General features: G+C 33.2%; 2 protein-coding genes across 4 annotated transcripts; one reads left to right on the top strand and one right to left on the bottom strand.

Annotated features, from left to right (window-relative positions):
• The first annotated feature begins 5700 nt into the window (after nucleotides 1–5700).
• LOC18048782 (disease resistance-like protein DSC1) lies at nucleotides 5701–11174 on the top strand. 3 transcript variants are annotated; one of them, XM_024188714.1, is made up of 4 exons: nucleotides 5701–6476; nucleotides 6566–7658; nucleotides 9115–10305; nucleotides 10405–11174. In XM_024188714.1, exons 1-4 carry the CDS (start codon nucleotides 5983–5985, stop codon nucleotides 11005–11007), a joined length of 3381 nt encoding a protein of 1126 aa, XP_024044482.1. In that variant the 5' UTR covers nucleotides 5701–5982; the 3' UTR covers nucleotides 11008–11174. The 3 variants fall into 3 exon arrangements, with proteins under 3 accessions (XP_024044482.1, XP_006442968.1, XP_024044483.1); XM_006442905.2 differs by having other exon boundaries at nucleotides 8617–10305; XM_024188715.1 differs by having other exon boundaries at nucleotides 8617–10305; nucleotides 10422–10561.
• Nucleotides 11175–12296: 1122 nt separating this feature from the next.
• LOC18048781 (60S ribosomal protein L38) lies at nucleotides 12297–14138 on the bottom strand. Its single transcript, XM_006442904.2, has 3 exons — nucleotides 14031–14138; nucleotides 12771–12954; nucleotides 12297–12635 (listed from the first exon to the last, which is right to left on the bottom strand). Exons 1-3 carry the CDS (start codon nucleotides 14031–14033, stop codon nucleotides 12613–12615), a joined length of 210 nt encoding a protein of 69 aa, XP_006442967.1. The 5' UTR covers nucleotides 14034–14138; the 3' UTR covers nucleotides 12297–12612.
• Between the last annotated feature and the right edge of the window lie 478 nt (nucleotides 14139–14616).

Raw genomic sequence — 14616 nt, 5'->3', positions numbered from 1 at the left:
AGGAGTGAGTTATAGTGTCGATCAATGGCAAAGGTGGCCGAACGACAATAAGTTAAGTAGTGGAGTTGTGGGTTTTGGTTGGTGTTGTGATAGTTTATGGCAATGATTGTAAGTTCGGTTTGATTAGTTTTAGTCAGTCGAGGCTAGTACATTTAGTGGTGGGTTGACGGGCGACTATGGTTGAAGGGACGGCTAGGCTAAGTGGTGGCAATGGCGGCTAGGGTTTTTAAAATTTTGGGAACTTTTTTTTTTCAATGATGGATTTGGTAGGCTGGATGCGGGTAACCAAGAACGTTGTGTAATAGGCATAAAACTGCTTTGATACCAATGACAGAGCAGTATCATGGAAGAAGATTGATAGGATAAATAATACTCGATATCATTCTCGTATCGACTAAAGTAATGCAATTAGGTTACGCTCTAATCGAAGCACGATTAGATCTCGTTCTAATCTAAATGACTCAATAAATAAGATTAGGTGATATTATAATCCAAACGACTTTATAAGCGAGTTTTGATAGATAATTCTACAAGGAGAGTTATAAAATAGGTCTTTTTTCATTAATAAAAGTTTATGAAAATAATAACATGACCTCCCTATTTATAATAGGATAAACCTATTTCCCTAAGTCATCTTAGAAGGGAAACTAAATTATAATTATACTGGAAATAAAAGACTAAAATACATACCGTAATGGACTTTAATTAAAAATAAAAATATCAAAATACCTAAAATAAAAACAAAATCTAAATCCTAAAACAATGTCCTACATCATTCTCTAAGATTGTCCAAGCACAAAAAAAAAAAATAAAGAAGCACAAAAAAAGATAAATAAATAAATTGAAGTGTGAGGAAAAAAAGAAATTAAGAAGTTATGAGGAGTGGAATTTATTTTGAGTGCTAGTTGAGCTTTTAATGTTTGAATGAAGTAAAATATTTATTCAAGGACTTCATTTCCAAAATGGTGTATTGGTGCTAAGCGGCTTAAGGAGACAAGCATGCTACCATGAAATCTCCAAGTGTCCAAGCATCGATATCACCAAAAGTTTCAACCAAAAAAAACTGAAATGAAAAAAAAGGTAAAGTCGTTGACTAAATCTTGGTTAGAGTCCCTTTTTAGGGTTTTTCATGTTCTAGATCCATTTAGGTGATCAGAATGTCCAATTAAGTTCTCATTTTATTAAGGTTCTGTTTAAAATTGAGGTTGAACAATTATAGCTTAAAAGATACAATACTAAATTATTTTGTAAACATTAACTGTTGTAGCTTGAAAACTAAATTGATTTGATTTACACTTGTATAATAAAAAATTTATTATATCTTTACTAATTCTATTAAAATTCTTATCTGAAATTATTTTTACTATATATTATTAACTTTTATTTCATAATTATATCTTTTTTTCTATAGCATTTGTACCTTTTATGCTACACCACCTCAATACCAAACAGAGCCTAAGAGTTGTGGCAAATAGTTGCATTGCATTATTGGAAGTTCCATTATCAAAGGGAAGCAACAAAGACAATTGAAGTATTAAGGTGAAGGCTCTTCTTGGAGTGTTAAGGTGAAGGCTCTTCTTGGAGTATTAAGCACCATGTGCTCGAGGCAATGTGACCGAGGCATAGAGAAGTAGAGAGGCCTACGATGAGGACGAGTGAAGAATGCAGTTGTACGTAGACTAGGTTGGAATATTCTAATAACAATAATTACGAGATAATAGAAAGCATTGAAGAGGCCTCTCAAACCCAAGTCCAATTTTACAATTATACAGCACAAGTGCAGGCAATTGGAAGTAGCTAGCTACATGTTCTCTTGCTTCAAGCGGTGCCTACATATATTTAAAAAGTGAGAGCTACTTGCTTACATTCGGTGGCTGTTTGGTGGCTATATAAATGCAAATTTTTGATAGCTGCTTCATTTTATCAAATTTGAGCACTGAGAATGAATAAAAGAAACATGAGAGAAATAAGAAAGTAGAGGAGATAAAAGAAAAGAAAAAGCCGAGAGTGGGAAAAGAAAGAAGCCGATAGTGGGAAAAGAGAAAAAGAAAATTAAGAAGTTGTGAGTGGAAAAGAATTTGAAAAGTGGAATTGAGGGAAATATTATAGGAAATAGAATTGGACCGTTAGATCTATATTAAGTGAGTCAATGGGTAATAGATTTGTGAAATATAAGAAGTTATTATTTAATTTACATCGTACGTATTAGTTTCTATATCAGTTCTAACAGTTAATTTTTGAATCCTGCATTTTAGGAGAAATTCAAGAATCTGGGAACCCACAAGAGTCCCAACGGACCCCGAGTGAAACAAAATCTGTGAGTAGATAGTATTATTACCATTTTGTATTTTGTGAAGCATTTATGATTGATAATATGATTTTATATTATGTTATGATTTTATATACACATATTATATATTTAATTGAGTCATGATATGTGATTGCCAATCACCATATATGTAGTCTTCCCCATAAGCTATGTGCATTGTGTATTGAGAGTTAGATTACTTTACCTGTATGATGTAGTTAAATTTTGTTAGATATTGAGAGGTTTTCCACCCTCTACTCATGCGATGATGATCCCGGTAAGTATTGAGAGTTATTTCCTCTAGGTATTATTTGGTGCAGTTTTGTAGTAAATGTATGATTTCCAAGTTTGCTGATGTATTACATTTAGTACAGAGTTATGTAAAATGATTATGTATATACCCTAGTACACTACTTTATGGTAATTGTTAGTGGAATGTGTTGGATATGCATTAGTGGATTAAGTTAGGTTTGTGTTTTATTAGTGGGACAAATATAAGGCTAAGATGCAATTAGTTTTATTTATTTGTGTGGTGTGGATTAACCATGTATTAGTATAAATAGAGGAGGGTGGAACACACCTCTACACACATTCTCTTCTCTTCTTTCCCCTCAATTTCTTCTTCTCATCTCTCTTTATAATATATTATCAATCAATAAAATTAGTTTTATTTCAATTTTAAAATTCTATTTTCTTAATTTTGTGTTTTTCAATTTTAATAATTTTTGTTATTTCAAAAATGTTTAACTAACTATTCATAGTTAGAAATATGATTTAATCAAATTCCAGTTTTAATTTTATAAATTGAATCATTTTCTATTTAATTTTACCCATATTTTATATTTTGAAATTTTGATTTATTGTAGACACACATAGGAGTTTGGCACAATGAATTCTTAAAATCTTAGTATAAAGTATGGTAAAATGGTATTTTGACTTAGTGTAGACAAGTTAAGTTTTGGCACATTAAGTTCTTAATCCATAATAAAATTAAAGGGAAAATTATTTTAATTTATAGAATTAATCTTTTGAGAAATAAAATAAAGAGAAATTGTTAAATTGTATTTATTACTAGGAGTGGATTCATAACCCTAACTAATTCAATTTTATAGTTTTTTCTTAAATTAAATTGCATACTTTTAAATTTTATTTTTATTTTTTTTTTATAAACTTAAATAAACAAATTAATCCTTTTTCTGTGGATCGATCTTGGACTCACCGAGTTATAATATAATAAGACACTCTTATACTTAGGAGTTAGAAATCACTTTTAAGTCATATCAATATTCTAAAACAAATCTAAGTTGATTACTTATGTCCATAACTTGGGGGTTTTTATTTGATTATAATTCTTGATCATCTTTTATTTATTCATTTTTCAATGAATGATAATAGTTTTTATAGTTACACGACTTCGATATTTGAAATTTCAAAATTTTAGCTAGCTTCGGTTTTTTTTTTTTTTTGAGCTTTCAATTTTCTTGAATTAGTTTATTAATGCATAATTTATCAGGTTTGCTGAATAGTTATTGGCAAAAATACTTTGGTTCTGGTACTCATAGTAGATAACTTTTGATCCACTTTTCTAGCTCTAGAATTTATTAATTTTATTTGTTAACTCTTGATTATCTTCAAATACAGATCTTTTATCAATCAATTTATTAGAGACCACTATTGTGGAGCTTGTGGGATTGCTCTCAAAGATGATGGGGGTGATGTTTTGAAGAGGCTTTATTTCCAGCAGTAGTAGCCAATGGGTTTGATTTTGGTTTTGTTCTTTATATTTGTTGTGAAGGATTGTATATCTAAAGAAGACATATTTTGTTTATAAATTATACCAAATTATGAAATTACTTTTGGCTTTTTCATATTAATTTTAAATTCACATTCTTTTTTAGTTTTAATGGTTATATATATATATATATATTCCTATGAAATTAAAAAGTAATATATTAAAATTGGCAAAATTAAATTGAAATATAATTCATAAAATATATTTATACAATTCAAAATTAAAATTTAATTAAATACAAACAATAACTAATGAAATAAATTAATAATGGAATAATAAAAAATATGAATATCCACTAAATTTTGAAATTCGCCACTAAATTCATTTAAAATTTTGGAATCCCACCAAATTTATTTGTATACGTCATTATCTTATGACACATATTTGTCATGCATGGAAGTGATTATGACAAATATTAATCATAAGCGAATTTTTTTCATCAAAATAATTATGACCAAAATAGTGACAGATAAATGTCATACATAAAATAACGTATGTAAACAATCATCTTATTTTCTTGACACTGGAATCAATGACGGTCGCTCAACTGTCGTGCAACAAGATAGACGACAGGTAATACCCCTCATAAATGCCTTTTTTTTTTTTTTTTTCCTAGTAGTGCACGTAGATATAGGTTAAAACATTTCGCTCTTGTTACAACTACCTAGTGAGAATAGTGTGTCTCTTTTGGTGGTCGTGTCATATATATTGTGGGTTATTTAATTTGTTTTCAGTACATCTCATACAGGTATCAATAAGTCTTCTTTGTTCTTTCTAGCTTAATTGCTGCCTTTTGATTTTAGAGGAAACTATTGAAGTTCAAAACCTCACCCCTTCCAAAATCGAAATGGTATATGAAACTATTTTTGCTTGAAATTTTGGAGTGTTTCTCTTTTGTATATCAGTAACTAATTCTTCTTTGTTCTCTAATCTTTGGCCTATTGAAGCATAACTATTTTCCATTATCCTCTGAATTTGCCAAATTTTTATCCTAGTGCAATTTGTTTATCCAAAACAATAAAAATACTTACGGAAGTTTCAATTGGGAACTCTTAGGATTATTTTTAATCAATACATTATAAGATATTAGAGTTTAAAGTTTAGGATTATTCTGTGCTTAATTTTCGCTTTATCGAAGGAATTATTCATGATGCATTCTTGTTCATCTTTTCCCACTGTAATCGAAACCCTTTTGCCTCACTTGACGATGCACACACCGTGTTACAAAAGTTAATGACGTGTGAGAGGGAGATGAAATGGCTTTTGTCATTTATGAGCTTGAATTTTGTAAAAACAAATTCAGTTGGCATCCTTCTTCACGTTTTGCCACCATAATTTGAAACCCTTTTGCCTCACTTGATTATGCATATGTTGCCACCCCGTGTTACAAAAATTAATAACATGTAAAAGAGAAATGAAATGAAATGGCTTTTGTCATTTATGTGCTTGACATATTGTGTAAAAACGTATTCGGTCTTAAGTTTGCTGGGCCACCAAGCGATTTTGCTTTTCCTTTCAAGGACCCATACACGTTATCACTTTTTTTTTTGGTTCTCTTGTTCTAGCTAGCTCCAGCAAAGAAAGACAGCAAAGAAATTTTCTTTCTTTACTTTTCCTTCCTTTATTGGTTGGATAAAATTTTCTTTCCTTCCTGGTCTGCCCCATTATCATGATTATGTTTCTTGACTTGACAAATCATGTATACGAAAGCTCCAGGAAATTTCCAAGAAACTAAGAAAGCTCCGGCCATTCAATTATTTACCATTTACTCGCCAGATTAATTCAATTATTTACTATTTACGCATTTTCATTCTTACATATCCCCTCTCAACTCTCAAGATTAATTCTCTGTTTCTGTCACCAAATTTCTAAAATTTCCTTCATGGCTGCTTCTTCTTCTTCTTCTTCTTCTTCTTCTTCTTGCAATTATGATGTATTCCTCAGTTTCAGAGGAGAGGACACTCGCGTGAGCTTTACATGCCATCTCCATTATAATTTGAATGAAAGAACGAAAATCAAAACGTTTATTGATGATGAAGAGCTTAGGCGAGGCGATGAGATTTCACCTGCTCTTTTGAACGCAATCGAAGGTTCAAAAATTTCGGTGGTCATTTTCTCAAAGGACTACGCTTCTTCAAAATGGTGCCTGAATGAACTTGTCAAGATTCTTGAATGCAAGCACACAAACGGCCAAATCGTTGTTCCAGTTTTCTATAGCGTAAGTCCGTGCGATGTGCGGCATCAAACTGGAAGTTTTGGGCACGGTTTTGATCAGCTGAAACAACAGTTGAAAGAGAAGCCAGAAATGGTTCAGAAGTGGAGGGATGCACTGACAGAAACATCCCATCTAGCTGGCCACGAATCTACGAAATTCAGGTAACTCTCTTTCCTAATTTATCTTATCTCTGTTTCTGTGTTGGCCCGATTTGACTCAATGTTTTTGCATCTTTGCACCTTCATATTAGGCATGATGCGCAACTTGTAAGCAAAATTGTCGAAGATGTTTTAAAGAAGATGGAAAAAATAACAGTCTCAACGGATTCATCCAATGGCCTAGTTGGATTAAATTCACGAATTGAGCAGATTAAACCATTTCTGTGCATGGATTTGTCGGATACTGTCCAAATTGTTGGAATTTGGGGCATGGGTGGTATAGGCAAAACCACCCTTGCCACAGCTATTTTCAATCAATTCTCCAGAGAGTTTGAAGGTAGCTGCTTTATGTCAGATGTTAGGAGAAATATAGAACGAGGGGATGGATTAGAAGATCTACAAAAGCAAATTCTTTCAAGGATATTAAGAGAAAAACTTAAAGTAGATGGTCCCAATATTCCACAATTTACTAAAGAGAGGGTCCGACGCATGAAGGTGTTGATTGTGCTTGATGATGTGAGTAAAGATGGACAATTAGAGGGTTTGATTGGAGGGCTTGATCAGTATGGTCCAGGAAGTAGAATTGTCATCACCACTAGGAATAAACATGTCCTCGAGACGTTTCCAGTGGAGAAAATATATAGGGTTAATGGATTGAAATTTGATGAGGCTTTCGAGCATTTTTGTAACTTCGCTTTTAAAGAAAAGCATTGTCCTGAAGATTTCAAACGTGACTCACGGAGAGTTGTAAAGTATGCTGATGGCAATCCATTAGTTCTTAAAGTGTTGGGTTCCTCCCTCAAGAGGAAAAGCCATTGGGGAAACGTTTTGGACGACTTAAATCGGATTTGTGAATCTGATATTCATAATATTTATGATATATTAAAGATTAGTTTTAATGAATTAACGCCCAATGTGAAGAGTGTATTTCTGGATATTGCTTGTTTCTTTGAGGGAGAGGATAAAGATATTGTGACAAGGATACTTGATGATTCTGGGTCTCACAGACTGGATGTCCTCGTGGACAAGTCACTCATAACAGTGTCATATAATGGCTTGCAAATGCATGATTTATTGCAAGAAATGGGGCGACAGATTGTTCGCCAAGAATCTGAGAAAGAGCCAGGCAAACGCAGCAGGTTGTGGGATCCTAAGGAAATCCGCCGCGTACTAAAGCATAATAAGGTAAGAATCCTCCATTTTATATATATATATTTTATTTGTTTGGAGTTATGCACTCATATTTTTCCAACCATACCAGCACACCCATGTTTTTTTTATAAATTTTATTATTACCAGAACATCCTTTAGTAAAAGCATTTTTATGAACAAAACAACCAAAATCATAAAAACCATGATTAGGTAAAATTAATGACTAAGGGTGTCAAGAGAACAAGTCTTCAAATTTTAAATTTTTAAAGAAAACTCCAGATTTTATCAATTTTGGAACGTTGAATAAGAGTGTGAAGAGTATAATTTTATTTTTCTTCAAATTTAGTGAAGAGTGTCAGAACAAAGTGAGTGCCATGAGGATGGGCCCACCTGGTTCTACTTCAATATAATTATATTTTTTTTTCAAAAAAGTAAGTGTGTTTTAGAGTATAATTTTTTTTAAGCAACAGTCACTAATAAAATTGACTGATTGGCCCACCTAGTTCTGCCTCCAATCACTCCTTTTGGCTTAAATGTACCTTAAGGAGGCTATAAGATGGTTAAATCCTTTCGAAAAGAGTCGTATCTCAATTTGACTTGGATACAATTACAGCTAGTGGGAAAAAAATGACTTTCATTTTTTTTCCCTAATTTTGAACTAACATTTTGGATTCTATCGACAAAAAAAAAAAAAAAATTGGAATCTTATACCAATCAAATAGGCCCTGTCTTCTCAACTTCTAGATATTAAGATAACAGGTTTGTAAATTAGAGAAATTTTGAATTTTTTTTTTCGGTTAGTTTAATTTTGCGATGGTCCCCAAAATTTTCTTTTCTCGCATATAGATATTTAATATATTAAAAAATAAAATCAAAGATTGCAGAATTTGTTGTTGTTTAAGGAGCTCTTAGTTAACAAAGTTTACGAATGTTGCTTTTTTGCTTTAGGCTTACTCATTCTTTGTTTTTGTTTTTGTTTTTGTTTTATAAGGGGACCGATGCAATTGAAGGCATATTTCTGAATTTGTCCAAAATAAAAGGCATCAATTTAGACCCCGGAGCCTTCACAAATATGTCTAATCTGAGATTGCTCAAATTTTATGTACCTAAGTTTTATGAGATTGAAAAGCTTCTAAGTATGAGCATTGAAGAACAACTTTCATACTCTAAAGTGCAGCTTCCAAAAGGCCTAGATTGTCTTCCTAAAATATTGAGGTATCTTCATTGGGACACATATCCATTAAGGACACTGCCATCAAATTTCAAGGCAAAGAACCTTGTTGAACTGAATTTGCGTTTTAGTAAAGTTGAGCAACTTTGGGAAGGAGAAAAGGCTTGTGTTCCCTCATCTATCCAGAATTTCAAGTATCTCAGTGCGTTGTCTTTTGAGGGCTGCAAAAGTCTTAGGTCTTTTCCAAGCAATCTTCATTTTGTTTGTCCAGTAACTATTAATTTCTCCTATTGTGTTAATCTCATAGAGTTTCCACAGATTTCTGGGAAAATTACACGGCTATACTTAGACCAGTCTGCAATAGAAGAAGTTCCATCATCAATAGAGTGCCTAACTGATCTTAAAGTGTTGTATTTGAGGTATTGCAAACGGCTGAAGACGATTTCAACTAGGTTTTGTAAATTGAGATCTTTGGTTGACCTTTTTCTTAATGGCTGCTTGAACCTTGAGCGTTTCCCAGAAATCTTGGAGAAAATGGAACATTTAAAACGCATCTATTTAGGCCAGACGGCAATTACAGAGCTGCCATCGTCATTTGAAAATCTACCGGGGCTTGAAGTATTGTTCGTAGAAGATTGCTCTAAACTTGATAAGTTGCCGGATAACATTGGCAATTTAGAATCTTTGAGATACATCTGCGCGGTTGGATCAACTATTAGTCAACTACCGTCCTCTGTTGCAGATTCAAACGTACTTAGAAGTCTTGACTTCTCTGGATGCAAAGGTTTGGTATCATTGCCTCGATCATTATTATTAGGTTTATCTTCTTTGGGACTTCTAAAAATAAGTGACTGTGCTGTAATGGAAATTCCACAAGAGATTGCCTGTCTATCCTCACTGACAGGCTTGCATCTAAGTGGAAATAACTTTGAGAGTTTACCTGCAAGTATCAAGCAACTGTCGCGGCTGAGGTCTCTTCACTTGGAGGGTTGTAAGATGCTTCAGTCATTACCAGAACTTCCATTGTGCCTAAAATCTCTTGAATTGAGGGATTGTAAGATGCTTCAGTCATTACCAGCACTTCCATTGTGTCTAGAATCTCTTAACTTGACGGGTTGTAACATGCTTCGGTCATTACCAGAACTTCCATTGTGTCTAAAATATCTTCACTTGGAGGATTGTAACATGCTTCGGTCATTACCAGAACTTTCATTGTGTCTACAATCACTAAATGCAAGGAACTGCAAGCGGCTTCAATCTTTGCCAGAGATTCCGTCATGTCTACAAGAACTAGATGCATCCGTACTCGAAAAGCTATCCAAGCCCTCTCCTGACCTTATTCAATGGGCACCCGGACGTCTGGAGTCACAACCAATTTATTTTGGGTTCACTAACTGCTTGAAACTGAATGGAAAAGCAAACAACAAGATTTTGGCAGATTCACTACTAAGAATTCGGCATATGGCAATTGCATCACTGAGACTGGGCTATGAAAAGGCAATCAACGAGGTATCAAATTCCCTCTCTTGTTTACTCTGTCCCTCTTTGTTATATCTGAAATCATGGTTTTCATCTTACAATTTTCATTTTTTAAATGTCATTTCACAGAAACTTTCTGAACTCAGGGGATCCCTAATTGTTTTACCTGGGAGCGAAATTCCTGACTGGTTCAGCAATCAAAGTTCAGGATCTTCGATATGTATTCAACTGCCACCGCACTCTTTTTGCAGAAACTTAATCGGGTTTGCTTTTTGTGCTGTTCCTGATTTAAAGCAAGTTGATTCTGATTGTTTTCGTTTTTTTTACGTCAAGTGTCAATTCGACTTAGAAATAGAGACTCTCTCTGAAACCAAACATGTTGATCTGGGTTACAATTCGCTCTTTATTGAAGAACTCATTGATTCAGATCATGTCATACTTGGTTTTAAACCTTGCTTGAATGTTGGGTTTCCTGATGGTTACCATCGTGCAACTGCCACATTGAAGTTCTTCGCTGAGCGTAACCAAAAGGGTCAGAAGATAAAACGTTGCGGAGTATGTCCAGTATATGCAAATCCCAGCGAGACCAAAGACAACACTTTTACTATCAATTTCGCTACCGAAGTTTGGAAATTGGATGATTTGCCAAGCGCGAGTGGAACTTCGGATGTAGAGGAATTGGAACCGAGCCCCAAGAGAATTTGCAGAGCCAATCAAATCAACACTCCTTAGCAAATGCGTCACCCATTTTCACGTATTCTTTTTCCTTCACCCATTTTCACGTATTCTTTTTCCTTAGGCATGTCGAAAATGCTCTAATTCTAGATTGTGATTTGTTTAAGATGATGTTTTATCTATGTATTCCATTTTGCTTTTGAAAATACCTTATTTTATTTAACTTAGCAGCAGAATTAATACGTCAAAGCATCAGTTGACCGTAGCTCCTCAAATCGAGAATCAACCATGGACATATATTTTTGGAGGTTTTGATTAACAGCCAGCGTGTGACTTTCAAGAAGTGTTTGCTTCTTCTAGATCAAACCCCATGCCTAGTCTCGGTTTGCAGGATAAATCGATTGAATTTTCTAAACTAATCTTTGTTGCAGCCACTTTAATTAACGAAAAAAATATGCAAAAAAAAAAACCATATTGAATTTTTTTCTTTCAAACTTTCTTCAATTGATATCACGATGATGACGATGGAAGTGAAGTCTGTTTCAAGAATGCACGATGAGGCTGAAAGCAAACAAGCGGAAAGAAAAAAGTGCGATGTTTTATAATTAAGATTTTATTTCAATACGATGCATTTTTTAAAAAGTAGAAAAAATTGAAAAGGGAACTAATCCTACCCATTAACAGCCGAAGCAGACGAGAGAAATATGATTTGTAGAAGTTGAATAAGAAGTCGGCACAACACCGGATCCCAATCCGTTATATAATTGGACAAAATCAAATTTATTGGAGCTTTCATTTGGAATTGTGTTTTTAACATCCCTTCAGTGTTCTGATAAGGCCCCTTTTACTAATTATTGACATTCAAATTTTTCTCACTTAGGATTCAAATAAAGAAGAAAAGACAATACAGGGAGAATTATTTTATCAAGAGCTTTTCTCAAGTGTTTAAAGTACTAACTTTTATTTATGGCTAGGATAAAAATTCAGTGCTGCTGAATCAACAGTTAGAATTATTTTAAGTTTTCATTTGTTTTATTTATTTCACCTAACAATTATTAATTCAATACCAAAAACAACTCGAAATGAAATTTGAATTCCATTAAACTCCAAGGCCGAAGACCTTAGACCTTTGCCTCCGATGGCAACAAGTATGGCAACTAGTAGGACTTGGTACCGGCCGGCTAGCCCATATCACACTCCATACACTAAACACCAAAAGCATCAAAACCTCGCATATACCTATTACCAAACCAAAAATTGATGAATTTTTAACGGGTTCCCAACTTTCCAGTTAATGAAATTTAGGACTAATACAACTTCATATTCCCTAACCGAATTCACCCAGATTTTGAGCTTAATAGTTGATTAATACTTCTAACTCAAATACATATCTCAAATACTTCACAACAATCTGTGGAGGAATGATTTGTCAAGATTTCATCCAGAAATTAAACTGAAGATAATGTAGTAGGCAAAAAGTTGCAATTGTGCAAACCAAGTTTCAACGTCCATAAATCAACTGGCAAAAAGATCCGCATCCTCTAACAATAACAATTATCAAATACGCTCAAATCCACACAATATTTCTACTATGAGAAAACAGCATGAAATGTAAAAAAGCAGCTCTCATCACCTAGTAAATTAAGACAAGCTCGCATACACTCACAGGTCTTGGACGCTCAAACCTGCATACATGAAATGCAGAGACAGAAATTAATTCTAGAAAAGCATTGGAAAGACAAAAATTTCGCTACGTAGTACAATGAGTCATAATAGCTCTGTGCATCAGAAACTGACAAGTATTTCAATCAACAACATACCTGGAGGAAGAGACTGCTTCAACTTGTCAGCCTTCTCTGAGTCGAACACACAAAGGGTGTAAAGGTACTTAGAGCAGCGAACCTTGAACTTGACAACATCTCTGCTTCTCTTGATTTTCACAGAGCGTGCATCCTTCCTTCTGGCGGTAAGAAGGAAATCCTTGATCTCGTGTATCTGCTTAGGCTGTGCAACACAACAAAAACTACAAAGTAAGCAGCAGAAGAAAATATTGTAAAATACCAAATGAACTTAAAAATGTTTCATGCATCATGAGTTAAATTATCAGCAAATGTTGGATGAACTCAATCACAATTCAAATCAAAGTTAAACACCAAAAATAAATAAATAAAAATAAATAAATAAAAAAATCAACAAGCAAAACACAAGCTAATGCATAAATGTAAAGCAGCAGGGAACACTGGACAAGAAAGACAGATTAGAAAACATTCAAAACAACTGTGAGCATTAATTACAAAAGTACAATAAGCAAGCATTGGCTAATTGAATATATACATAAATGAGTATTGTGGTTCAATTTGTTAACTGATACGGACTTGTGCTAACTTCAAGCCATTCAACCATTTAAACAGGAGCAGATATTTTTTTCCCCAAAAATCAAATAGAATGCACATCAAGAAGTACAAGAAAATCTTTAGCCACCTTCACCGACAATCAACTCAAGCCAACACCACAAAAGCAAATCTCCTGGTACATAAACATCATTTAAAAATGTCTAATTTCCCAAGGTCGGTCAAACCAAAGCATTTTCTGAACATACAATGATAGGAGTAACTACCTTCTTCAATCCCACTAAATTTTATTTTTAATTTAATTCATTATTGCATTATTAACCTCTTATCTACAAAATCCTTCCAGCGTACTAATCAAAAGGCAAGGAAATGAGCAAAACACAAATAAAAACACTATCTACTAAACACAGACACGTTCACCCAACACAGAAAATATCAAAATCATTACAAACAGTTAATTCACCATTCACTTTATCAACACTTTATATGCAAAAAGACAATAGCTTTCACCAAAAATACCAAAAAAATAAGGAAAAATAAACCAAACCCAGATGATAAAAGAGGTAAAACAACAAATCATTAGTACCCATTATAAATTTTGCACCACACATATAATTACACACAGGTAACGGATCCATAACAAAGAGAACAAAAAACATGTCATGTTCATGTCTCACAAAAGAATTACAGAAAAATAAAGATAATAAAGTTAATTTAAAGAAAATTTACCATTCTCGGTCGAGGTTTTTGTTCCACTCGAGTTTTCGAATTTAAGCACGCCCCCAAGCCCTAGAGCTAAGCGAAGCTTTAAGTTTTTATAGCTGCTAAAGTGCTGATTATAAATAAACCCTAGAATTTCTATGTACTCACTTTCCAGTTTTCTCCCTGTTCAGTTTTATATTTACCTTTTAGTACTTCTCTTAAAATGGGCTGGGCTTATTTTTGTGCCGGGCTATCCCTTTATTTTTGCCTAAACAGTGGACTTTTAACATCTCATGAAAACTCTTGTGAAACCCAAGTGGTTACATTTATAGCTCTTCCTAATCACAATAACAGAAAAGGGCAAAAGATCCAATAGAGTTTTAATTATATTCAAATATCGTCTAGAATAAATTAATTAAATTTAAACTATATTTTTTCATAGTAAGAATCAATCATTAGATAATTTATTTCCTCGTCATTTCAAAATAATTTCGAGTTTATAAAAATTAATTAAATCATGTGTTAAACTATAAAGATAGGCTTCATATTTGGGTTTAAAGACATTTTAATTTAATTTGATTGAATTCAATTTTTCCTTTTATATAATTTCAAC

This window comes from Citrus clementina, unplaced genomic scaffold (genome assembly GCF_000493195.1).
Source record: "Citrus clementina cultivar Clemenules unplaced genomic scaffold, Citrus_clementina_v1.0 scaffold_3, whole genome shotgun sequence".
NCBI lineage: Eukaryota > Viridiplantae > Streptophyta > Magnoliopsida > Sapindales > Rutaceae > Citrus > Citrus x clementina.
Note: the sequence above shows the minus strand (reverse complement) of the source record. Positions and strands in the feature narration are given on the sequence as shown.